Source organism: Capricornis sumatraensis, chromosome 15 (genome assembly GCF_032405125.1).
Source record: "Capricornis sumatraensis isolate serow.1 chromosome 15, serow.2, whole genome shotgun sequence".
Lineage (NCBI taxonomy): Eukaryota > Metazoa > Chordata > Mammalia > Artiodactyla > Bovidae > Capricornis > Capricornis sumatraensis.
The window spans coordinates 26,789,360-26,815,384 of NC_091083.1; the positions used below are offsets into that span (position 1 = coordinate 26,789,360).

Sequence of the window (26,025 nt, forward strand, 5' to 3'; positions counted from 1 at the left end):
TGAAGTGAGAAACGAGCTTTTTCTGGATAACAAACATACAAAAATAGCCATTTGTAGCAGTGAAGTGAAAGGAAATATTTAGCGCTGTGACAGCCCCCGGAGCATGTTAATAGACTTATATTTTGGTCCCCAAAGCATTTTATGTAATACTGCTGATATGTCAAATCTTGCACATTCATTACAGTAACCACCCCAGAGGAAACCTTTCAAACTGTGACTTCTGTAAAAGTAAAAAAAATTCTGAACTCAGAGATGTCATCGAGAGGTTTGTATCTGCATTGTATCTCACACTGCATTTGAACAGTCTCACTTATCAGAATAATATGTTTTCATTGGTCACTGAGGTACCACATTGCTCTGAAAGTTCTGAGACAATTTAAAGAAAGTAGAGAAAGATGCACCAGCATGACAGTAAGTTCCAGCGGGGGTGACTGGTTAAGAGCTGCATCCTAGAATTCCATCCATTCAGAAGCCAATGCCTGAGTGTCTACCCTTATAGGTACTAACACAGCACTTTAAAATTTCCTTCATAATTGGCAACGGCGCAAGCATTGTAGAATGGATTTCAAAAGGAATCAGTGTTATAAAGATTGAATAGATGTTAGATGAATTTAGAGGCTGACTAATGTTTTTGAAAATACAAATCAGGGGAGCTCCAAGTTTACGAAACAGGAGGTAGGGAGCTTCAAGACTTTCACTGACCTCACTCGGAGCAAAATGCAGTTGATCACATTTGAGAAGAGTAAGCAACTGGCAAGAACCAATTTCTGATGTTAGAGCAGAAAGCGGGACCATGGAGGAAGGAAGCTGACTTTCACAGACACTCAGCCCCACAGATCCAACCAAGCAGTGCCTTTGAAGAAGTCACTTTGTGAGACTGGTCCTTGATGTGATGATATAAACACTTTTGAGGAGCCTTTGGTTAACAGCAACAGTATGTGTGCACGCCTGTGTGGGTCTGTGCTGCAGTGTGTGGTTTAAACACCAGTTCTCAAGGTGACTGCTTTGAAAATGCCATCAACAGTGCCATATTCACGCCCTAAGGCTACACTTCCTCGAGGTGACATAGTTGGTCACTGGTCATGGCTGCAGAACTTGATGATGCTGTGGCCACTGCCACGTAAGGAGGGCTCAGAGTACAGCAGCAAGTGTGCCCTGCAGGCTCTTGTGCTGGGATTCATCAAGAAAGAGAGCAGTGGGGCACACGGTAGAAAGAGATGGATGTTCCCCAGGGTAGTTTCATTCTACCCCCAGGAGATTATGAAGGGACAATGCTGAGGGCTCCGAAAAGCAGGTAGTGAGTAGACAGACACCCATGTCCTAAAATCAGAGCCTTTTCTCAAAAGGCGTAACTGGTCAAATACTCAGGGGTCAACATCCCACTGCCAACAGGCATGTGCAAAATAACTTCCAAAATGTTGCCAACCCTTAAGCTCAGTGATTTTAAAATCAGAATGGTAATCATCAAAACTACTGTACAGAAGGGTGTTTAGATTAGAAGTGTTACATATATAACTAACAATCTACCATTCCTAAATGTTAACTGTCTGTAATCTGGATACAATAAATTTTACAAACACAGCTAGAGGGAATTTTTGTGTCAAATGTATTCTCATCATGACCTACCTATATATTTAAATCTTAGACCTTGATGATAATTCATTACGAATGTTGACCACCTCAGAGTTTCAAATAAAAATAAAGAAACATTACCTGGTGGTATTTCTTCAGGATGTTATGCATTTCGGCCACGTCTTCACTCGTGATGGTCTTGATGACATACCTCTTGTCGTAGGACGTGTGGAATCGTGCTCCACTGCGAGCCTGGGAGTCGTTGGGAAGAGGTGCACTCCGGGTCAGGGAATTCTTCCCATGGGTGCAGGGGGAGGAAGGAAGAGAACCAGTTAAAGACCAGTTTCCAGGTCATTTGTTGTCACGACAAGTTTTCAAAAACATATGTGTTTGCACTGCTATATTGAAATTCAGTAACTAACAAGGACCCACTTGTATAGCACAGGGAACTCTGCTCAGGATTATGTGACAGCCTAGATGGGAGGGGAACTTGGGGACACGTACATGTATGGCTGAGCTCCTTCCGTGTTCACCCGAAACTGTCATAACATTGTTAATCAGCTATACCCCCACGACAAAATAAAAAGTGTTAAAAAAGAACAAAATCTGTGTTTGGAAGAAGTTGATAAGGAGGACATTTTCTATTCATTGTAACTCAAATGCCAAGTCCTTCAAATGAAATGAAAATAGTGACTCTAATGCCTAGAATTATAATCAAAGTTGCCCTGTTTACCTTCTTCTTTTGAGTTGAACAAGAGCTCAGATTTCCTTTTGAATAAAGTTAGGTTCCAGCCATGGAAGGCCATTTTACATTCGCTGAGTGTTTGCTTATACAACAGATATTCTGCCAAGAGTTATGCACAGAGCACTTCTCCCAACTCTGATGACATTCCTATGGAACCATTACTATTTATATCACTGTTGTTTTACAGATGAGGAGATGGGGATCAGAGATGTGAAATAACCGAAGCAAGGTCACACAGCTTTAGCAAGCGGAAGATCCAGAATTCCATCTGCAGTGTGGCTGGCGCCGAACCCAAGTTCTCAACTAGTCAACTACTCAAGTAGGAAATGAGTCAATTAGTGAACCCTGGGGTCTGTGGCTGCTCTGGGCTGGCCTGGGCAGGTGTGCTCTAACACAGTTCTAGAAGATTCTGACCTGGTCCACCCCCTAACCCCACTTCAGTCATTGGTGAGGACAGTTCATCTCTGGAGGGGATGAGGTGGGGCTCTCCTGGCTTCATCTCACTCCAGTGTCTAGAATTTCATTCCAGATTCAGGCTCTCCACACTCCCACTAGCTAAGTCCCTGCTGCTCTCTCAGGTGACTCCCATTTGAATCTCTTTTCTCAGAGCCTCGGGGAACTCTCCTCCTTTTCCCCAAGCATATTACACTGCTTACTGGGATCAGCAAACCCCCAGCATCTGAGGAAGTCTGGTCTTTACCTCTGCTCACTGTGCCCTTGAGAACTGACTTCCACTCCCTGCCCGGACCCACTGGATGGCATGTGAGGGACTCACAGGGAAAGAGAGTCACTCCACTTTCCTCTTCCCAAGTGGGCATTCCAAAGCCCCAGTGATCCAAAGTCTGTCTGGTTAGGGGGATGCAGATGTCTTCAGAGAGGCAGGTGGGATCACTGCATCATGACTGTCTGGGATAGTTCCCCGGCTCTCTAGAATATAAGCTTCCTTAACCTTTCCTTTTCTAGATGAAATCCAGGACTGAGCCTTAAGAGGTCTAACGACACCGCGGAGCTGCAGCAGCTCGTGGAGGGGCTGCCCGGTCTCGGGCTGACGGAGGTGAGCACGTTCGCACTCCCAGCACCTGCCCTGGCCCCAAGGTTTCTGTCTACATCCCGAGACCGCACAGCCTGATCTGAATGCCACCAGGCACACCTGGCAAGGGCAGAGCCTCCCTGGCCAATTAACCAAAATTGCTTTCCTTGGTATATTAGAAAACTCGTGAAAAGCAACTCCCGATGCCTTTAAATAGAAGGATCTGGCTCTATTAAATGATGAAGACAGCTGAAATTCATCAGATGGACTGGGAAGTAGCAAAAGGATTTGGGGGACGAAAACGGCTATATTAACAAGAGTTTGATTCTTACTTATATTGTTTTTCTTTTTTTTCCCTGGAAAATAAAAATCCTCCTTTTTACCACTTCCTACTAAGAATAAAAGGGAAGGAAATCAAGGTGAATGTCCTGTTTGGAGGTTTTAAACATTGGCCAAAAAAAGCAATCACTGCTCTTGGCTAGTGGTCTTTTTCTTTCTGAACATTCATTTGTAAAAGGTTATTCCAAATAAAACAAGAACACTAGGAATTTTAAGATTACAAATTACTTTCAGGCATAAAAATCAAAGCAGGAATAATCAACTTACTGAAAGACAGGCAGACCAGATTATAAACTATGAAACTGACAATACATGTAGAATAACTTTTGAGGGGGAAGAGAGGCTAGCAGAGGATAATCATATTCAGCAAAGGACAGAATTAACAGCAGCATCGCTTTCACGGACTGTTTTCTTAGGTGTAACGGAATATGAAAGTGTTAACGTTCTATCACGGACTAGTGGGAGAAAACAGAATTGAAAGCTGCCGAGTCAGTGCTTCTTAAACTTTAATGGGCAATGGAGTCACCTGGGCATCATGTGACAGTGCGGATTCTGACCCAGCAGGTGTGGGGTGGGGCGTCTAAAGCACAGATGATGCTGATACGGCGGGTCTGCAGGCCACACGTGAGAACCAAGAGTCTCCTGAATCGTGGCTCGATGGGGTTTGTCTGGAGCACAGCATGATGGGTCTAGTGTAGTAAGTGTGTCGTAGTCACAAACATGCCTGCCTGAATGCCAGTCCCACTATAGTCCATCCACTTCTGGTTTGGTTAAAATGCAAAACGTTACAGTGAATAATAATTCACTGCATTCAGTGTATTAATTCACTAATGAAATGTCTAATAATACTACGTTCAGTGTACAGATTTACAAAGGGCTAGAAAAGGCAGAATCAAAAATGTACTAACTCCTCATATATGCCCTACTGATATTTGTTTTTCTCTTTCTGATTTATGCATATATGTAGAATCTAGAAAAATGGTACAGATGAACCTATTTCCAAGGCAGGAACAGAAACACAGACACGTGGACACAGTGGGGGAAGGGTAGGGTGGGATGAATTGGGAGAGTACCACTGACATATACACACTGCCGAGTGTAAGACAGACAGACAGTGAGAGCCTGCAACCACGGAACTCAGCCTGGTGTTGCGTGATGACCTAGAGGGGAGAGGTGGGCGGGTAGAGTTGGAGGGAGGTCCAAGAAGAAAGGGATACATGTATACACATAGCTGATTCTCTTCATTGCACAGCAGAAACACAACACTATAAAGCAACTGTATGCCAATAAAAATAAAAAATATTTTTTAAAATGTATTAACTCCTTAGCACAGATGCTACCTCCTTCCAAATTCTTTGCCTTTCCTTTCAGCCTCAAAGACACTGATGATTATTTATTATAGACTTTGTATAAGGATATTGGCCCTCTCATAATGGCCTGGGATATAAAACTTCACAAATTCTAATCTTGATTCTGTCTTAATTTTTAATAATCACATAAGTAGTCCCAACCCACAATATCTGCTTCCAGTGTCTGGAAGATTTTTTTTTAAGGCTCTTAGTTTTCTAACAAACAGTGAAATTAGGGACAAGCACACTTTATCAACAATTGGGATGTACTTTTTATAATCGCTATGAATATAAAAATGTGTAAGTCGGATTTATTGAAAGCTTTAGACAAGCAATCAGAAGAGTAAATGCAATTTTACACAAAACGTGTGGCCCTTAGAATGATTCTTAAGGCCTGGAAAAATCCATATTTATTTCCACGACATTACTATGGGATAGAAAGAGTCAGGTGCCTTTTCCCATGTGAACATAATGATATTGGGATACAGTGGAGCCAAGTGACATACCTAAGGCTCCTGCCTAAAACCTCTGAGGCAACTTTTTGGGGCAATTTACAAAGACAAGGCTAAGTTTTGCCATTAATTAATACCATGATCGTCGATTTTCTGTAACCTCTAGCATAAGGGAGAAGTACCTGTGTTGGGGAGGGCAGTACTAAGGCAAGTGCTGGTCTGGGCCCTAGAACATTCTCTCCATCATCAACCCTTGACACCCAAAGGCTGTAAGCCCCTTTGAGCATCAGTTCCCGGGACTGTAAAGTGATGGAGGGTAAGCCGGGGTGGTGGTCTCTCCTTGGACCTCCAACAACTCTAAAATGCACTTCCAGGAAGACAGGGCACATGGTTCTAGGCCGTGGAGGGGAGCACAGGCCTCAAGGTGACTTGATGTCTCCCAACAAAAGTCCAGTGAGAGGAGAGTCCGACCGCCCTCTCAGCAGGGGCACGATAATGGCTCAAGACACCTGGGCCAGGACTGAAGGGAGACGGTAACAGTTCTCAGAGCAGCACGGAAACAAGGTGTCAGAGGCGGCAGCTGTTCTCGGGAGTTCTGCAAGAACGAGTGGATGGGCATGGTACATAGAGCGAACAGCCTGCTATCTAGAAACCGAAATTCCTCAGTGTCCTCTATTTTGTCACAAAGGAAGAGCGAACCACAGCATCATACTTGTCCACACACTTGGACAAGTCTGGGAAGCCAAGAGGAGAAAGAGGTCACAGCCAGGGAGTGACCTCCAGACCCCAAAGGGTCTCCTTATGCGTAAATAAACCTCATAGTCACAGAGCATGACAGCTGGGGGCAACCTTGGAGTCTGTTTCAAACCACCCAATTTACAGAGCAGAAAACAGAGGCCCAGAGAGCAGAAACCACTTGCTTGAGACCTGAGTGGGTCAGGGTCCGTGGAGGGCCTTGCAGAGGCCTCTGCCTCCTGTTTGAACACTTGTCTGGAGGGCATTAGGACGGACTATTACCATAGATTTTTCTGCGGTGACAAACACCTTCTCACCATAATATAACGCCTGAGCCAGCTGGCACAGGCCAAACCTGTCTTTGTTCTTCACATTTGCCAAGTAAAATGTGTAAAAATACCATCAGTAACAGCCTCAATACTAATACAGCCCAGAATCCTCAATTTAGGCTTTTATTAACATGTGTACAAACCTCTCCTGACTTCTCCTAGGAAAATCATTACTTGGCTTTCTCTGAGATGGATAGGAAACGGGGCTGTCTTCTCTCTCAGCAAGAGCTGAGACAGATGTGTTTTGAAGCAAGGCTTAAGGCCAGGAGAAGTATGCGCGCTGAGCCCCGGGCTGAGAGTCAATCTGTGCTGCAGAGAGACAGGGCTGGTGCTCAGTAATGTGTCCTACGGTCCTGTAGACGGTGGTGACAACGTCAGTCCTATGAACTCTTTACATTTCCAACCACGTGGCACAGTTCATCATGTCTGTTTTAATTAATTCACGTGTTCTAAGAATTGCTGGAGGTCTGCTTTCTCTCTGGATCAGTGGCTTAATCTCTAGAAAACTGTCCCATTCTCCTCCTTTCCCTGCTTACAACCACAATGCCAAGAATGCCAAGGCTGAATGGAATAGGAATAGTCTTTAACACTGGGGATGCTCTGGGTCACTCTCTACTATACTAAAACAAGCAAATAGGAAACAAAATAAAAGGAAAAAATTTGCAAGTCAGGACATGATTTATGTGGAAGAGCGAAGTTCTAGCTGAAAGTACCATTTAACCCCCTAGTTTAAAAAGCCAAGTCTGAGATGAAGATCTCATCAGTCCAAAAGCCTCCAAAGCACGAAGGCTGCAGTTGGTTTAATCTTCGTCAAGATAATTCCCATTTCCAACTTAAATATTTATTCTTGGAAACCTTCACCCTTACCTCCCTATCTGTCTTTATGAGAAAATTACCCAGTGAAATCTACCTAAGGTTTGGAGATGTCCACTCTCTTTAGAAAACAAATTCCTTGTCATGGACAGACCTTAGGGAGTTCTGTTTTCTTGGAATAAGGTGACATTTTACAAACTCAAAATTGAGATTCTGAACCTCTCAGTTCAAAAGTGTCAGGTAGAAAGCAAAGTGAGGATTCGAGGCCAAAGTCACAATACGAAGACAACGCATGTGGAAGTGAAACCTTCCAGGGGTCTTCTGAAACATCCTCTACAAATCTAGAAGCCATCAGAAGAACAGACATGCGAAACCCCTGATGTACACACTCAGCAGAAGGTTGCAAGCATCAAAACTGTGTTACATTTAGTTTATTCATACTCTCATTTAGTTTATCTTTATTTTCTCAGATTCATGTTGTCATGAGGAGAGGTCTGATGACCTTTCAGCACGGATACTGAAGCTAGAAGACAGCATAACATGGTATTAGACACTGGAGCTTTCAGTTAAGACTGAGTGATTTTGGACAAGTTATTTAAGCTCTTCTTGCCTCAGTTTCCATTGTAGAAAGGTAGTCATGACAGAATCATCACCATTAAAAGTTTTCCTGGGGGTTAAATGAGGTTAAGACAAAAATTTTGATAACAGTGCCTGGAATAGTAGTACTTCTTAATGGTAGCTTTTATTATAAATAGCAAATTTCAACTTGGAAGACATTTAGAGATACAGCTCAATAATAACAAATTACTCTGTAATTTGGTAAGTCAAAAATGAAGGACTTATAGAATGGGCTCTTCTAGTTGGCTTTTCCTTTTTCTTTTGGCTGCATGGTTTATGGGATCTTAGTTCCCCACCCAGGGACTGAACCCATGCCCCCAGCAATGGAGCCTTAACCACTGGCCTGCCAGGAAAGTCGCTCCAGTTAACTCTTGATTCCACCCTGGCCAAGCCTTTGGTTGTGTACCCAGTGAAAATCAAGAACCACATCCTTGCCACTCTCATACTGTCCATTTCATGGCTTACTTTCTACAGCCCTCTGTAAGAACCAGTTGCAGTTTGAAAAAGAGAATTTAAAGTATTTCACACAGAGAATTTTCAAGTTGAAAATTCCTACCCTGCACGGTTATACATGGCTTCTGCTCCGCTTCTGGCATCCTCTCTAGCCAAAGGGCAGGAAGGACAGCGGAGGAGTGAGCTGATCCTCTACAGGACGGAGCAAGCGCAGGAGCTGGGGAGACCCCTGCCTGAGGAGGAGAGGGGCAAAGCCGGCTGGCTGAAGATGCCAGCCAACTGGAAGGTACAGGACAGGGAATGTCAGGGAGCCAGACAGGCTGGCCTTGGGTGACCTTGAGGTGGCAGGCAGGGCAAGAAGGGTGACCAGGGGCAGGCTAGATGAGAGCTTGAGGGGAGAGGAGGAGGTCTGGAAGAGCAATCTTGGGATGCCGATCTGGGAAGTCATTTACGGAACGTGCTGGGCCACCACAAAATCCAGTTCGATGCAGAGCCTTAAAAGGCTTAATTCAACGTTGAAAATACACACGTAATAGAAATCTGCAAAGGTCTGCCCAAGTAGTGGCTCCCAGCCTTTCTCGATTACCTTTCTTTCCTCTTCAGGTTTTCAGGTCTCAGCATGTGTGGTAGAAAGAGAAGCAGTGAGAAGTTAAGGGCCATTAGGCCCCCCTCCAGTGCCCCTCCTGCTCCTTACTCTATCTGATTATCTGCTAAGACAGTCGGACTTGATTGTCTCTAGGTTTCCTTCTTGCTCTACTACGAGGATTCATTAATGTGCTTCTGCTTTCAGTTTGCAGAAACTAGGAAATGGACAGTGATTTGCTTTCAGTTTTGGGGGACCTAATGATAAGATTTCCCTGGTAGCTCAGATGGTAAAGAATCCACCTGCAATGCAGGAGACCTGGGTTCAATCCCTGGGTAGGGAAGATCCCCTGGAGAAGGGAACTGCCACCCACTTCAGTATTCTTGCCTGAGAATGAATTCCATGGACAGACCATGGGGTCGCAAAGAGTTGGATATGACTGAGCAACTAAGACTTTCACTTTCAATGATAAATGCACACAAATTGCTTTTATTCACTGGCTACCCTTTTCTTCTATACATTTGATAGCTGTATATTATAAAGTATGTAATGCCTCCAATTCACTTGTTCTAAATGAAAATACTTTAACACAAGCCCCATACGTCAAGAAAAAGGCAGCCGAAATCAATGGTGGAGGAGAAAAAGGTCTCATACCAAATATAAACTAATCTTAAACTCCAAACATTCTTCTTCCTTAATGGCTTTACTGAGATATAATTCATGTACCAGACAATTCGCCTATTTAAAGCCTACAAATCAATGGTTTTTAGTATGATTACACAGTTAAACCATGACCACAATGAATTTTAGGACATTTTCATCAACCTCAAAAAGAAACCCTGTATCCATTAGCAGTCAGTCCCATTCCTGCCCTCTGCCCTGCCAACCCCCTCCCCCAGCCAACTAGTAAACCACTCATCTACTTTCTTAGAGACCTGCCTGTTCTAGACATCTCATGTAACACAATCATCCAGGGCACAGGCATTTGTGACTGGTCCAAACATTCTCCCTGCAAGTCCCCTGAGCACACCTATCACCCCGAGGGCCTGCTGGCAGACCCAGGCTGTGTTTGGGTGAGCAAGGTGGCATCGTCGGTGCTCTCTATTCAGTCCAGTGCAGCGAACATGTGACAGCAAGTCCATGCTGTTTCCTAGGATGCTGCCAGGCTTCCTGGGGAGCTAGGGATAAAATAAACGGACAAAAATAAAGTTCCAGAGTAAAGCTATTAGATGCAGGGCATGTAAGAACAGGATAACGTAGTCTGGGTGTCAGGATGATCCTGCCACTAGATAAGTAAACTCACTTTCCACCACTCCCGTTTTCCGTAGCCAAATACATCATGTTTCTTAAGGAGACAGGCTGGGATCTGGGACCCTTTGCTGCAGTGTCTGCACCTGAACAAACATCTCCTCCAGCAACAGATACAAAGAAACTATAAGGGACTAAAAAATAACTGTGAGGAGTTCTGACAATTTATGAACAAGATACAAAAGGGCCCAAAACCCAACTGCCAGTTCTGAGGTGTCTGGAGAAAAACCAGGGTACTGCCCATGCGCCCTGCACAAAGTGCCACCAAGGGGTGGGCAAACCACCAGTCAACACTCCAGCCCGACCCCTGGACCTGGTCCTGCCTGTGCCCTCCGCCCATTTCAAGGCCCAGCTCATGTGCTCTCAGGGAGCAAGCGAAGGCACCTGTTACTTGTTTCACTTTCTCACGCGGCAACAGAAGTCCCAATAAAGACTTGCCTGCATTTAGCCTCATCAACTTCCATAGATTAAGGAGTCCAAGAACCCTCGCTGGTAGCATTGCAAAACCCCAATGCAAAACCCTCAAGACCAGCTTCAAAGCTCTAGTGCCATGTCAGACTCAACAGGAAATAAAGGAAGATGAGAGATGAAAACTCACTCTTGAATGGACTGCTTACATTTATAATTGGAAATTCATTCTCCTTTCCCTAAAGAAAGGGATTAATGATGCTTGCCTTCCTCCCCAAGCCTCTAAAAGTCTGCATTGAAGATGTTTATTTCCACAGTGGGAGGCCCAGGATCACTGGGGGCCCCAGAGGGAATGGAGGAAATGTCAATTTAATTAGCTCATCTTTACCACCAATCTTTCTAGACATCTCATAAAAATGTCGTGATTTACCAACCATTATGGTCCCCTATCCAATTTTTAAACACCCAAGCATTTTGAACATTTAATTCTTTTGAACTACTCATATAGTCTTATAGACATTTGGGGTTTTTTTTCTTCCCCATTTTGACATGAGCTTGTAATTTCTGCTAAAAAGCATGTGTAGAAGTTTTTCTGTTTAGTCAACAGGAAAGCCACGTACAAAATCAATTCTGCCAGGTTAAAACGTGTAACGGTAGCACCTTACAGGGGAGACACGGCAATACCACGCACAAGAACCCAAGTGACAGTCACCTACTGGCCTCAGAGAGCATGGCGTTCTTCCCCCTCATTTCACAGATGAGAAAATTGAGACCTACCAGGGCTGAGTGGATGGCTTAAGTCACAGCAACCGTCACTGAAGAGCCAAGATGCAAACCAGCTTCCCAACTCCCACGAAAATGTTCTTTCTCCCAAGCTGGGCTACCTGTTTCAGGGACCTGCCACCTGGAAGCCGGTTGCTGCCTCATTGACAACTCAGAATTATAATTACATGCCTCAAATCACACGGGCCAGGGGCCAGGAGCAAGAGCCCGGATCGGGGTGCCTTCTGGCTTTGCATTTGATGGTGTGAGTGAGCAGATGGTCCTCTGACCCCATCAGGGAGGGCAAGGCCAACACTCAAACAAGAACATCATCATCAAGGATTAAAAGCCCACTGGGTTTAAGTCCTTGGATTACCCTCCTGGGGAATTTCAAAGAAAGTCTGAGCAGTGATCCCAGGCGTAGAATGGCTTTCATTGCAGAGGCGGGTGAGACGCAGTGCAATTGAACACTTATTAATAATGAAACAACTGAGCATAAAAGAAGGACACAGAAACGAATGGTAACGACCGGCAGAGAAAGACAGTTACAGGAACGTCTGCGTGCCATAAGGCTGCCTTTAAAAAGCTCAGGTTGGTACCTGCCTGAGACTAAAATACAAGAGGCCTGTGTCCGAGGCAGCGTCCGACCTGGACAGGAGCTCCCTGGGCGGAAGTGACTGTCAGCGCTTGGCTGAAAATCGCAAGACTTCACCCAACATGAGTTCAGGAACGGAAAACGAGGGCTCACAGCCAGCCTGAGTTGCCAGGTAGGGCAATTTGGGATGGGGCAGGAATTGATTCAACGCTTAAGAAGCAACAAAAAAAGCATATGAAAAACACCCAAGAGTGCTGATGGGCCGGGAGGGAGTTTTCCCAAAAGTCTATTCAGAGACCTGTCCAAACTGAGGGCTGATGGGCGCCCTTTGATTTTCAGCCCAGGCAGAATTTCTGTCCGATGTTCGTTGTGAGGTTCGTGGTAACTAAGCTGAGAGGCCAATACATGCAAGGAGAAACTGTGAAAGAGCGGGCAGGGCAAACCCAAGAGATGACAGTTACACAGGAATAAAAGAGCTTACCTGACTCGAGTCAGCAAACTCGCAGTGCAGACAGGACGAGAACCAGTGTGTCTTTCACCCCCAGATCTGGGCCTCTGTGCTTGACCCCAGTCCCGGGATGCCCAACTACATGCTGACTAGCCTCACACAGGTACCTCCAGGTCACCTCCACATTCACAGGCTAAAAACTCACTTCCTCTCTCCCTCCCCCATGCCCACACTTCCCTCCCCTGTTGACTGGCACCCCCCACGCTCCTGCTTTCTCAGGGTCTGACACCTCGGCTCCTGTCCTTTGATCCCGGGCTTTCCCTTCTCCCCATCCTGTGAAGCTGCTCTCAGCTCAACCCTGTCTGTGCCAAGTGCCCTCGTTCAGGCCTCTTAACTCGTTGGGGTATTTCATAGCTTCCTAATTTCTCTACCTCCCTTTGATGCATTCTACACGTAACCACCTCGATTTGCTTTTAGAAAATCAAGATGTCATCATATTACTCCCCTGTGCAAAATCCACAGTGCTGGGGCTTCCCTGGTGGTCCAGTGGTTAAGAATCTGCCTGGCAATGAAAGGGACATGGGCTCGGTGCCTGATTGGGGAACTAAGATCTCACGTGTCACAGAGCAACTAAGTTCTCATGCACTGCAACTGCTGAACCCCAGCTCCGAAACAAGAGAAGCCGCTGCAATGAGAAGCCGTCGCACCGCAACTAGAGAGTAGCCCCCACTCACCACAACTAGAGAAAAGCCTGGGTGCAGCGACGAAGACCCACCACGGACAAAAAAATATAAGTAAATCTTAAAAAAGAATAATCCTCAGGGCTGCTCTTGGGCTGGAGAATCCAGTGGAGCTCTTTTTCCCAGTTCCCAGTTCCCAGTTTGAGTTCCCTTTTCCCTCTCCACTAGCCCACCACCATCTGGCTCTGGCCTCCGCATTCTGGTGCAGAGGCTCGTTTCTCCCAGGAATTTCCCCTCAGCCCTTCCTCCCTTTCTTCCTCAAATGTTTCTTAACTGTCCAGAGCCAGGCTGGTGCTCACCCCTGTACCTGCAAACCTGGTAGACAAGCTACACTCAGCTTCCACCTTCAGACAGTTTCAGTTATTAGGAAAACTACAAACACCATGATACACTTTAGAGATAATGGTAGAATTTTTTCCCCAAGTTTAGTACATATTAAAGGTCTTTGACACTTGAGAATTTTTGAACTGGAAACAAGAACATCAAAAGTTTAATAAAATGTTAGCTTTTAAAATTAGAATCCTCTGTTACCAATACAAAGAGGAAAACACATCAAATGCGAATAATAAGAGATTCTAATTCAGGAGACTCAGCAGAGGAAAAGCAAGCCTGGTATTAGCCTTCACAAAGAGCCAGAGGGCTGGGTTTCTATTATGTGGTGTATTTACATTAACTGCACCATTGCTCGGAGAAGGCAATGGCACCCCACTCCAGTACTCTTGCCTGGAAAATCCCATGGATGGAGGAGCCTGGTAGGCTGCAGTCCATGGGGTCACGAAGAGTTGGACACAACTGAGTGACTTCACTTTCACTTTTCACTTTCGTGCATGGGAGAGGGAAATGGCAACCCACTCCAGTGTTCTTGCCTGGAGAATCCCAGGGATGGGGGAGCCTGGTGGGCCGCCGTCTATGGGGTTGCACAGAGTCCAATATGACTGAAGCGACTTAGCAGCAGCAGCACCATTGCAACCCTGCCTAACTTTTTGGTTTCCACTGGGCAATCCTCTTCTGCAGCTCAGAAATTTTAACTGAAGTCTCCAGCTGACTTGCTAGGCTTGTCATTGACAGGCTCCGGTACTCCAAGACTGCAAAGAGGGATGATGTTCTTCTTTCTTGAAGAACATTAACAATCAAGACATCAAGGTTTCTGTAAATCTCACCAGCATCCATTACAGAATCTGTCATGTAATGTTTTTTTCAAAAGGAACTTGTTCATCCTTTCTCTTCCTCTGCATTCCCTATGTCTATCACAGAGCCCGACACACAGTAGGTGCAAATAAACACACTGAGTTGATAATTGTGCATGAAAACACCCACCTATGGGGACTAGAGCTTAAAGTGGCAGAGATCAAAGAAACAAAAACTATAGCAACAGTAATGGTGGAGGCTTCCGGGAGAACATTCATCTTGAAAGGCATCTTAAAAGAATGATCATGGAGAGACATTGTCCCAACAATGATCAGAAGAATATATATCAACTCTGAGCATATCACAAACCGAAGTAATTTTAACAAGCACTAACAAGTTGGAGAAAGTTCTGAATCTGGAAGCCCTGGGCATACATACACGCACACGCACAGGTTTACATATGTATGTTAAGTGATACTCTTGTTAATAATGAGTGTTCTAGAACAGTTGCTTGACTTTAACAGCAGGAAGGAACTGTTTTTTAAAAGACATTCAAGGAATCAAAACCAAAGGAAAGACAACAAATGTTTATGGAGACAGCAGGGAAGCTTCTCAGTTTTAGAAGCTGGCTGAGGCGGTCAGTTGTTTAATCACTATGTTCTACTTTGATCAGATGGATCGATACTGACCTGTTTTCAGGTGCAGCAAAACGGCATTTACAACCGCAAGGCAGGTGGTGAACACTTATGCGTTTGATTTAACATGAAGGTTTGAATGTGAGCTGGATGGTGGGCTCCCTTACTACACATAGATTTAATTCCTCTGTCCAAAAAGCAAGCACTTCAGAAAAATAAACACAGCAAGGCAACGGGAACACGGAGGGGCCTGGGCCCCTGGAGCAATCCAGAGTCTCCAAAAGACAAGGAGACTTCGGATCATTGACCCCACTTTCCAAACCAGACTGGGAAAAGAGAGTTCAATTTGATACTAGGTGACAATTGATAACTGTTACCTGTTCTGGCCACAACGAATGAAGTGTCTCAGGAGAAGTGACTCCACAACAGAGGAGCTGACACGACCTCCCCTCCAGTCCGGACCCCAGGCGGTGCTGCCGCCCCCGCCCCCGCCCCCAGCCACGTGCAAGCGGCACCACCGCCCCCCCCCCAAACACACACGTGCATGAGGCACCACCACCCCACGACGTGCACGCAGCACCTCTGCGTGCCAGGCTAGGTGTATGCAGGCGTCCGGAGCCACCAACCCAGAGCCAGAGTTGGCACAAGTTCCTCCCCTTTTCCAAACCGAGTAGGCAATACAGTGGGTCGAGCCTCACATATTAAGATCTTGTCTTCAGTTAGGGGCCCTGCCCCGGCTGAAAGTATTTTAAGAGGTACAGACATTGAGAAACGAGCCCAGAAACGGGGAGGGAGGCCTGAACCCTCGGCCCTGCCTACCTGCTGATTCCGAAACCGCAGAGTCCACCAACTGCAATTCGACCCGCAGTAGGTGGAATCCGTGGATGCGGAGGAACTGCACATATCTGGTTTACGGAAATTACTTTAAACACCCGCTTAAAAAAAATACAGTTGCCAAAGAGAAAGCAGCAATCTAAATGCCAAAAGCACCAAACATGGCTGAGGGAAGGAGTGGTGTTCAAATGATTGATTACACTCACACTGGTTTTCCCTTGTACTGATCTCTCAGGCTAAGAGCTTAACAGACTTGCCAATTAGTTACATGTGAATCACCCTCCAGTTGCCTAATCTGCCTTCAAAGTTTGTACTCAGCTACTTGCCCTTACTTAAATGTCAACTTACACGGTTTTGTTTTTAGGGAGAAGAGAGAGGGAAACCAGCCTTCCATCCTAATATTTCAGCAACTAAGGATCTAATGGGTCCCTTTTAGATTTCATTTAACAGAGCTGGTTCTCAGAAGAAATATGACTTCATTGTGGTAATGAGTTAAGGAATCTAACAAGATCCTGTTGCATTGGCCCTGAAAGTCAGTTTCTATGAAATGCCAGTGTAGCTATTTTATTTAAAAAAAATTTTTTAAAGGGGGGAAGGTGAACAAAGGAAGAAACACACTTGAATGCAGCATCAGAGAGAGGAGATTTTCTTAGGAAGTCAGTTATCAGTTGTTATTCTTTCTAAAGTACACAGTTTGTTTTCACATGGCCTCTTGAAATGTAGTTAACAGTTCTTAAATAATGGAGACTTATTCCTTTTTATTTTATATGAAATATATTCTATATACATATATATATCTTCTAATATATTGCTATTCCAAAATTTATCCTTTAAAGGTGACTTGCTTTTGCAGCAGTAAATGTCAAGTCCAAGTGTGACTGAAGTTCTTGCTCTCTTACACACGAAGCCCACACATGAATGCTGGCTCCACCTCAGTTTTTAAAAGCAAACCTCGTGACCACATCCTCCCTGCAGGCTTCCCCTCCACCCTCTCTGGGGCGCACTGGAGCCTCTGCTCAGAACCTGGGCCTCTAGGGAACCTGGGCCTGGTCCACAGAGGAGGGAATGTCACCCGCAGCCTGGCCAGCGTTGTGTGTGTATGTGTGTGTGTGTGTGTGCTAAGTTGCTTCAGTTGTGTCCAAATCTGTGCAACTCTATGGACTCTAGCTCACCAGGCTCCTCTGTCCGTGGCAAGAATACTGGAGTGGGTTGTCACATCCTCCCTCCAGGGGACCTTCCCAGCCTAGGGATCCTTTTTCAAAACATGGTGGCTTGAAGGCTTCTCAGGCGTGAATGAGCCTATGAGAAATTCTTGAAAACTTTCAACGGTGGGACAGGACGGGAAGGCCACAGATGTATAGCAAAGTCTATTAACTAAGCTTGATTTGCCTTGGGGACCTATTCTTTAAGAGAAAGTACGGGATAAGCTGTGTCAATATTCACCTTGCAAGGTCACCCAGGGAATAGGATGCGTGATGCAGGATAAGTTAGAATTTCTGGTTTGGGGCAAATGAGAGAAAGTGTTTACTAGATTTAAAATAAATCGGTACAGGAATTCTCAGCAGTCCAGTCCTTAGGACTGCACACTTTGACTGCCAAGGATGGGGTTCCATCCCTGGTCAAGGAACTAGGACCCCACAAACCACGTGGTGTGGCCGAAAAGTAGAAATTAATTAACTGATTACATTTAACAAGTCATTATTCACACAATAAAATGACTGGACTGTCATAAAAGACCAGGAAGCAGCCCTGGTATCTCCTGACTTAGATTTCTGCTCTTAAAAAAAAATTCTTGGCCTTTACGAATCTGGCTGGCTCACTGAAAATCAGCTAACTGACGCCAGGTGCACTTTCAGGAGAAATGGCCGTGCGTCAGCAGGTCCAAGAGCCCACGACTCGATTTTAGAAGTCAAAATTGACAACCGGGCAAACATGGGGAGGAAGGCAACAGGGCACATCTTCACGTGGTGGGGAGCAAGAGCAGGAGCTCGCAAGCACAGAAGGGTCCCGCAGGCTGGCGGGCTCCGGCTGGCGACAGCGGCACTGCTGTCACTCAACCTTTCTGCACCGCAGGGCCCTACGGGGGCCTCGGAAAAAAATGCAATGAAATTACAGTGAGATCATACTGATAACAGGCCCTAACCGAAAGAACCTCTTATTTCAGAAAGCACACTTAAAAATTCTTCTAGAAAATGAAAGTTACTCTTATCTAATTACTTGACATGAAAAAAACATGAATTCTATTTTACGGAGCAAAAGGCATGAGTGAAACCCATTTGAGATAAATGTTATGAAAGCAGCTCACCTGGAAATCCTGATCGTCGATTCCAAACCTCTCCCGCAGGTTACGGAAAACCATGGGGCAGTATTCCTTAAACTTGAAGTGGCTCGGCATGTTTTCTCTGAAACAGTCAGATTGTGGAATAAAGTTCAGATGGACAGTGATCTGCCACCATCCTGCTCACCTGCAGCCAATGACGTGCTTGGGGTGCCCCACCCACAGAAGGCACAGATGGGCTTTGAGCAAACTCGCTTGAACGCGCTTGTGTAAGAGAACTGAGGTCTATAGCTGCTGCAACGCACAGTAAGATCCGGGGGCAGAAGGGGCAGACGTTCAAGGGGACAGTAAGAGAAGCGGAAGGCTTGGAGAGTGAGGGAAGGGCAGCAGACACAGTGCAAACCATGCTCCCCACATCCTAACAGGGTGGAGTGAAGTGGAAGTCCCTCGGTCTTGTCCGGCTCTTTGCGACCCCATGCACTATACAGTCCATGGAATTCTCCAGGCCAGAATATTGAAGTGGGTGGCCTTTCCCTTCACCAGGAGATCTTCCCAACCCAGGGATCGAACCCATGTCTCCCGCGTTGCAGGCAGATTCTTTATCAGCTGAGCCACAAGGGAAGCCCTCTAGTGGGTTACCTTCTGACTAAAGCTTACAAAACGAGACCTTCTCGCACTCCTGGCTCGACCTGTTTTATCTTTTATGTAAATATCGAATTCTAAATTCACATGGAAAGATTCCCCTCAAAAGGTTAACCTTTAAAGAGCATTATGAGAATAATTTAACACAGCAGCTTCACGTTAGAACAATGGCCCTATTAAGAAATTTCACAGTTGATCCTCACGTGAGAGAGATTTCTCTAGGGTTCATCCCACTCATTCAGAATTGCTTCCTCCGTTTTGTTCACACATGCACACATACACACACCCCTCTACCGTGGTACTCTGTACATACAACGGGAAATGATGGTAATTTGTACATGTGTCCATTTTCAATCACTTGCCTGACTGTGAACACTCTGAGGGCAGAGTATTCTTTAAAGAGATGTGGACCATTTTTAAAGTCTTTAAAAAAAAGTTACCGAATTTTGTTACAATATTGCTTCTTTTTATAGGTTTTGATTTTTTGGCCTTGAGGCATGTAGGACTGTCAGCTCCCTGACCAGGGATCGAACTTGTGCCCCTTGCATTGGAAGGCAAAGTCCCATCCATGGGCCACCAGGGAAGTCTCAGGGCAGGATATTTCTTATCCATCCCTGTATGTCCGGCTCTCAGTGTAGTGCCACAGAAGGTGTTCCCTAATGATGTCTAAAATGACATTCAAAAGAGGGAGAAATAGTCTCGATGCCCAACATGGCTTCCAATTACATTTTATAAAAATGCACCTTAATTCCTTATTGTTCTAGGAAGCAGTCATTTCTGTTCATGAAGGAATCATCAGCAGAGTTCTGTGTAAGGTCTATAGCTGAGGTCTATAGCTGCTAAAAAAAAAATTCCAAGCAATTTACAGCTTCAAACATTTAAATTGTAATGAGAATATCACTTTTAACATATAAGATATTCATAGAGAACAATATGCCATATGGCAAAAAGATATTACCCAAGAGGGCCTGCTGTTGCTTCTCTGAAAATGACAGATGGTTATGTTTATCACAGGATTAACTTCATCAGCAAAACTTTACTCCCACCCATTGAAAAATAATGTGATTATAGAAATTCACGAAAACCATACTCCTGGCAGCCATGTCAGTGCTACAAAAGGTCGTGCTTGTACTTACTTGTTAAAAAGGTGATTGTCCACCTTTATCTTTGAATAGGCTTTGAAGTCATCTGGCATCAACATAACAGGGATCTGAACATGGCTCAGTTCATTGATCTAGGAAAACAAAATAAACGGCACAGGTTGTTAGCATCTAGGTGGGAAGCACTTATCTTGAACACTTCATTTACCAAGGAAACCTGGTGGATGCTCGCCCCTCCCAGACCACTTTCCTCCCTGTTCCCACCCTGCAGCTGCTTCCCTCGCTCTCTCCTATGCCACCACCATGGTCTCCCACCTCACACCCAGCTCCGGCTTCCCCTGCTCATCCCTGCCTGGCACCGGCCTCCAGGATGGCAGGGGCAAGAGAGGGGTTCTGGGGGTGAACCCTCACAGCCAGCTGTTCTGGCTCCTCTCTATCCATCTTCCCACGTCCTCTCCAAGCCTCAACCCAGAGCTCCTTTGATCACATGTCCAGGGCAACTTCCCTCTGTAAATACTACCTGAGAAAGAGGGCCTTTTAATTTCTGATATAAATATTTGTGAAGGGACTTCTTTTGTTGGTTGTCCAGTGGCTAAGACTTCCAGTTCCCAATGCAGGGGACCTGGGTTGATCCCTGGTCAGGGAACTAGAACCCACCTGCCGCAATGAACATCGAAGACCCTGGGTGCCGCAACAAAGACCCAGCACAGCCACATAAAGAAAGAATTTGTTGAATTAGTGGATATGACTATTTCTTTATACTTTGGAGGTACTTAAAAGGTACACTGTCATCCATGCAGTCTTTACCTTTCTTATGGGACCTAATTTAAAAATAAATATTAGGGTTAGGGTAAATTCCTGGTAAATTCCTCTTCTGAATTTACCAGAAGAGGAAACTTCAGGAAGAAAAGAAAAGAAACATATGGCCATGGGGTTAGATGACAGGGAAGTGGGTTGGACAGGGGTCAAGACAAAGGCACACCTTTATGTGGTTACAGAGAATAAAAGAGGTTAATCATCTTGGTTTACATTCCCATGAATGGCTAGGACAGCTTTTGACACCTGACTGAAAAAGCTGAACCTTCTCTTGGTTAATTATTTCTGTATTTAGCTCCCAAGTGATAACTCCCTGGTTACTAGTAATAAAAATCATGTTAAAGGTTTATGGGTTCAGTCGTTAAGTTTGCAACCCCACGGACTGCAGGCTTCCCTGTCCTTCACTATCTCTTGGAGTTTGCTCAAATACATGTCCATTGAGTTGGTGATGCTATCTAACTATCTCCTCCTCTGCCACCCTCTTCTCATTGCCTTCAATCTTTCCCAGCATTAGGCCCTTTTCCAATGAGTTAACTCTTCGCATCAGGCGGCCAAAGTATTGGAGTTTCAGCATCAGTCCTCCCAATGAATATTCAGAGTTGATGTTCTTTAGGATTGACTGGTTTGATCTCCTTGCAATCCAAGGGACTCTTAAGGGTCTTCTCCAGCACCACAGTTCGAAAGTATCAATTCTTCGGTGCTTGGTCTTCTTTATGGTCCAGCTCTCGCATCTGTACATAACTACTAGAAAAACCATAGCTTTGACTCTATGGACCTTTGTCAGCAAAGTGATATCTTTGCAAAGTAAATGGAAGATGCATGGCAGGGGTTCTTAGTTTCAAAAACAAAAAGCAAAATGAGTTTCTTGATACATCAGAGTTGTTAATCCATTGCTGGGTTCATAGAAAGTACAGGAAATTGTTAAGACTCGCTCCTTCCCCTAGAGTGAGTTTAATCCATAGGGTATGTGGAGACCATTGAGTAAGCCTGAAAGGAGGGGCTTCTGTGAAGATAAACACCAATTTCACAGTTTGGGTCAAAGGATAGCTGGGGAGCTCAGCCCAAGACTGCAGCACTAAACTAGAACTCTCGAAGGAAGCAAAAGTGGTCCCAACGGCCAGTGGAAATAAATGCAAATGGTGCGTTTGGAAGAAAGCACTCCTAACACAGTCCTTCAGGATTCCCACAGATGAAGTGCAATCAAACTTGGGGGCACAAAGAGATGAGTTAACAGAAAACTGATATTATGTTCAAGACTTCAGCTAGTAGAACAATCAGATACAGAATGGAAAATTAAGACTATGTATAAAATGTGTGAAGAAGGGACTTCCCTGGTGGTCCAGTGGATAAGACTCCGAGCTTCCAATTCTGGGGGCATGGGTTCGATCCCTGGACAGGGAACTAAGATCCTACATGCTGTGTGTCACAGTGAAAAATTTAAAAATAAATAAAGAATAGTGGTTATAGTGCTCATGTTCTGTTCAGGAGGAGAGGTGAGAGATTAACTGCAGATGTTAAGTATTATGCCATAAGTTTAAGGGCAAACATTAAAAGAATAAGAAACACAGTGTATAACTTCCAAACAGAAAAACAGAGTAAGAAGAGAAAACTCAGTTTAAAAAAAGGAAACACAAGCAGGAAGAAAGAAATTTTTGCACAGCAAAAGTGGGACAAATAGAAAGTTACTGATAGAAATAAACCTGGATATATACATAATCACAATAGGCACAAATAAACTAGCAGTTAAAACTAAAGGTTGTCAAAATGAATTAAAAACTATAAGTGATATGCATGAGACAACTTAAAACATAAGTTGTCAAATACATCACAACTTAAGGAATAGAAAAAATATATTACATAGTACTAAAAATTGCTGGAAAGCTAGCCTAGTTTTATTAATATCAAATAAATGAATAAGACAAAAGCATTACTGAGGACAAAGAAGGTCTAGACAGTGATAAAAGGTTCAGTTAGCCAGGAAGGCAAGATTCCAATGGTATAAGGACCTAATTAATCTGAGAGTACAGGGCAAAAATTGTTAGAACCTCAGGGAAAATGGGCAATCCGTTATTAAAGAGGCACATTTGCATATGCTTTTATTGATATAGTTCAGACAGACACAAAATGAAGAAAGTTAGGGGTTTAAACAACATATTGAATATCATTCACTTGGTATTTGTTGCACACCTATTATTGCCAAGTATTATTCTTCCAGTCACTTGGGATACATGGTGGAACAAAACAGATTAAGATGCCTGCCCTCTGGAGCTTCTGTTTTAGTGGGAAGAGTCAGAAGATAAAACAATAAACTTAGTAAACTACCATGTTAGAAACGAATGATCTACTAGGTTAAAAGGCTATAGAAAAAGGAGAAAGAGTAGGACAGGAAAACTAGGGAATGCTCATCAGCACAGGGTGAGGTCACTGAACTATTTAAAATAGCGTGGATTCCAGTAGGCCAAGCTTTGGAGAAGATGAGATTTAACATGCCAGTGCAAAGGCCCTGGGGTGGGGACATGCCTGGAATGCTTGGGACAAGGAGGCCACTGTGGCTGGAACAGATTAATGAGCGGAGAGACAGTAAGAGCTGAGGTTACAGGTAAGGGGAAATGGTTTCCGAAGGGCCTTGCATGTCACTAGAAAGACTCTGGCTTTTACCCTGAGAGATATGGGAGCCCTTGTAGCTCCTGGGTGATAAAGCAATGAAATCATTTAACTCAGGGTTTAAAAAGCTCATGGGGGTAGGGCAGGGGCACAAGCATGGAAATACGGAGACCAGTTACAAGCAAGTGTAGTGACAGCCTGGTTTTTGTTCTTGCCATTCTTGTTGTTTTGGCATGGCACGCAGGATCTTAGTTCTCTGACCAGGAATGGAACCCAGGCCCCCACCAGTGGAAGCCCAGAGTCTTAACCACTGGACCACCACAGAATTCCTGTAATAGCCTGTTTTGGCCATGATGACAACAGTGTAGTTAGAGATGGGGAATCAGATTGTGGGTATTTACTGAAAGTAGAGACGATGTGATTTTCTGCAGTTCTGGGTGGGGGACTGTCAGAAAGGCACTTTGATCTAAACAGTCAGAAGATGGAGCTGCCATCAGCCAAGATGGGGAGACTTCTCACTGTGTTCCTTTTTATGCCTTTTTAACAAAATTCATTTTATTTATTTTTGGTTGAATTGAGTCTTCGTTGCTGCACTTGGACTTTCTCTAGTTTTGGCAAGCGGGCGGGCTACTCTTCATTGTGGGGTTCCGGTTTCTCACTGCAGAGGCTTCTCTTGTTGTGGGGCATGGGCTGTAGGTGCCTAGGTTTCAACAGTTACAACAAGTAGGCTCAGTAGTTGTGGCTTGAGGGCTCTAGAGTGCAAAAGCTCAGAAGTTGTGGCTCACAGATTTCGTTGCTCCTCAGCACGTGGAATCTTCCTGGACCAGGGATCAAACCCATGTCCCCCGCCTTGGCAGGCAGATTCTTATCCACTGTACCACCAGGGAAGTCCTCTTTTCATGTTTTTTGATTTTTGAATCATGTTGAAGAATTGCTTGTTCTAAAAATTAAATACTTTAATACTTAAAAAAAAACCAACCCTATGACAAAAACGTACATGCCAGCTATCAGCAATAGTTATGAAATATATATTATATCCACGTAATACTTAACATGTCTTCCCTGGTGGCTCAGTGGTAAAGAATTGGCCTGCCAATGCAAGGGACATCGATTTGATCCCTGAGTCAGGAAGATTCCCTGCAGAAGGAAAAGACAACCCACTCCAGTATTTTTGCCTGGGAAATCTCATGGAGAGAATTATATTATGTTGAGCCCTGCATGAATTTTTCGATTGGATACCACCACCCTCATTTCTGGATCCACGCTGACTTTCCAGTGGTATTTGTTTTTTTTTTAACATAACCATTAAGATTCCAGTTTCCCAAAGATTATCATTGTACTAGAGGAAGTAGCATGAAGTTAAAACTGTGAACTCCCTCAAATTAGTAGTTTGCATGGTGTCTCGCAGATGCTGAGATCATCATGGTTCCCTTGAAACTTTAAAATATCCCAGGGCACTCCTGGGGAATTTGCTGCAACGCCCTGGGCACTTTGGCGCATTTTGGGGACCACATGTATAAACAGCAGCAGATGCTTAAAACAGCAAATGATAAAATATAATTAGAGAATATTTATGTTCCAAGATAATCAAAATAATCCCCTAAATGCATTGTACTGGATTACAACCTATAACCACTTTATATTCACCCCAAACAACCTTAATCATTAGCCCATATAAACTGATGATCTCTATAACCTCTTCAAGTAAATCGTTTTCTTGGGATAATGCTGTATCAACTGTATTTGTGCAAAGCCAAATTAAAATCTGTTGCTATGAAATTATGGTAATAACTTTATCAAGCATCAGTTTTAGCCCATTCTAGACTATACTATTAAAATCTCCTTTGTGTTATGGCCTATAAAAACTTATGAAACTTCCACTTAATCAAGACACTAGACTAACTTAAAATCATATAATCTCTCCCATTCAGTTTACTCAAGTATCTTACAATATTAAATAATTCTCAGAGTATATTTGTGAAAAATTAACATCTATACATCTTGATGCTAGCACTGGACTGTCAAAGTTCAGAGGGAAAAAAAAGAATCAGAACTGAAAACCAAGTCTTGTGACAAGCACAGTTAGAACAAAGCTGGATAGCAATTAAATCCATTTCTCAATATCTTGTGGAAATAGAAGAGAATAAATAAAAGCAGAGGAAATTTATAGGGTGACAAGGAAAAGTGAAGGAGCAACCAACTTCATATTGCTTTCACCAAACTAAATAGAAGTTGGAGAGAACATAATGATTCCTATCACATCTCGGCTTCTAGCAATTTCTGAGAAAGCAAAACCCAGTCTAGAAGTGGGAACATAGAAATCCATCCCTCCCTCCCTCATGCTGCTGACATCTGTGTTGGTAACAGTATCTCTTTGGAAAGCCAGCGGGAAGAGAGACACTTTGGGGATCCTTTTTGCTCTATCTGGTTCCTGCTCAGAAAAATGTTTTGTGGTAAAAGCATGACAACCTTCCAGCCCCAGTGGAATGTGTAATCTGTGAATTTCCCTCACTGATATGTATTCCACATCCATCCTTTTCATGTGAGCATCCACTCTGCTGGCTGCCATGCAGAGACCTTTGTTCATTCTCACACTGTGTCTAGAGAGGTCCACACATTAATGGAAGAAGCGCCCAATGTCAAGTTCCAACAGTGATAGGTGTTGGGAGGAAGGAGGTCATCAGACCATGAGCAAGCAGGACAGAGGCA

General features: G+C 44.3%; 1 protein-coding gene across 2 annotated transcripts in view; it reads right to left on the reverse strand.

Annotated features, from left to right (window-relative positions):
- Positions 1-26,025, reverse strand: part of PIP4K2A (phosphatidylinositol-5-phosphate 4-kinase type 2 alpha) — a 181,658-nt gene that overhangs the window by 52,467 nt on the left and 103,166 nt on the right. Inside the window, exons 2-4 of one of the 2 annotated variants that reach the window (XM_068986962.1) lie at positions 19,933-20,030; positions 18,182-18,278; positions 1,714-1,866 (exon numbers count right to left, since the gene is read on the reverse strand). In XM_068986962.1, coding sequence (XP_068843063.1) covers positions 1,714-1,866; positions 18,182-18,278; positions 19,933-20,030 — 348 coding nt within the window. The remainder of the gene's footprint in view (positions 1-1,713; positions 1,867-18,181; positions 18,279-19,932; positions 20,031-26,025) is intronic. The other variant, XM_068986963.1, reaches the window with a different exon arrangement.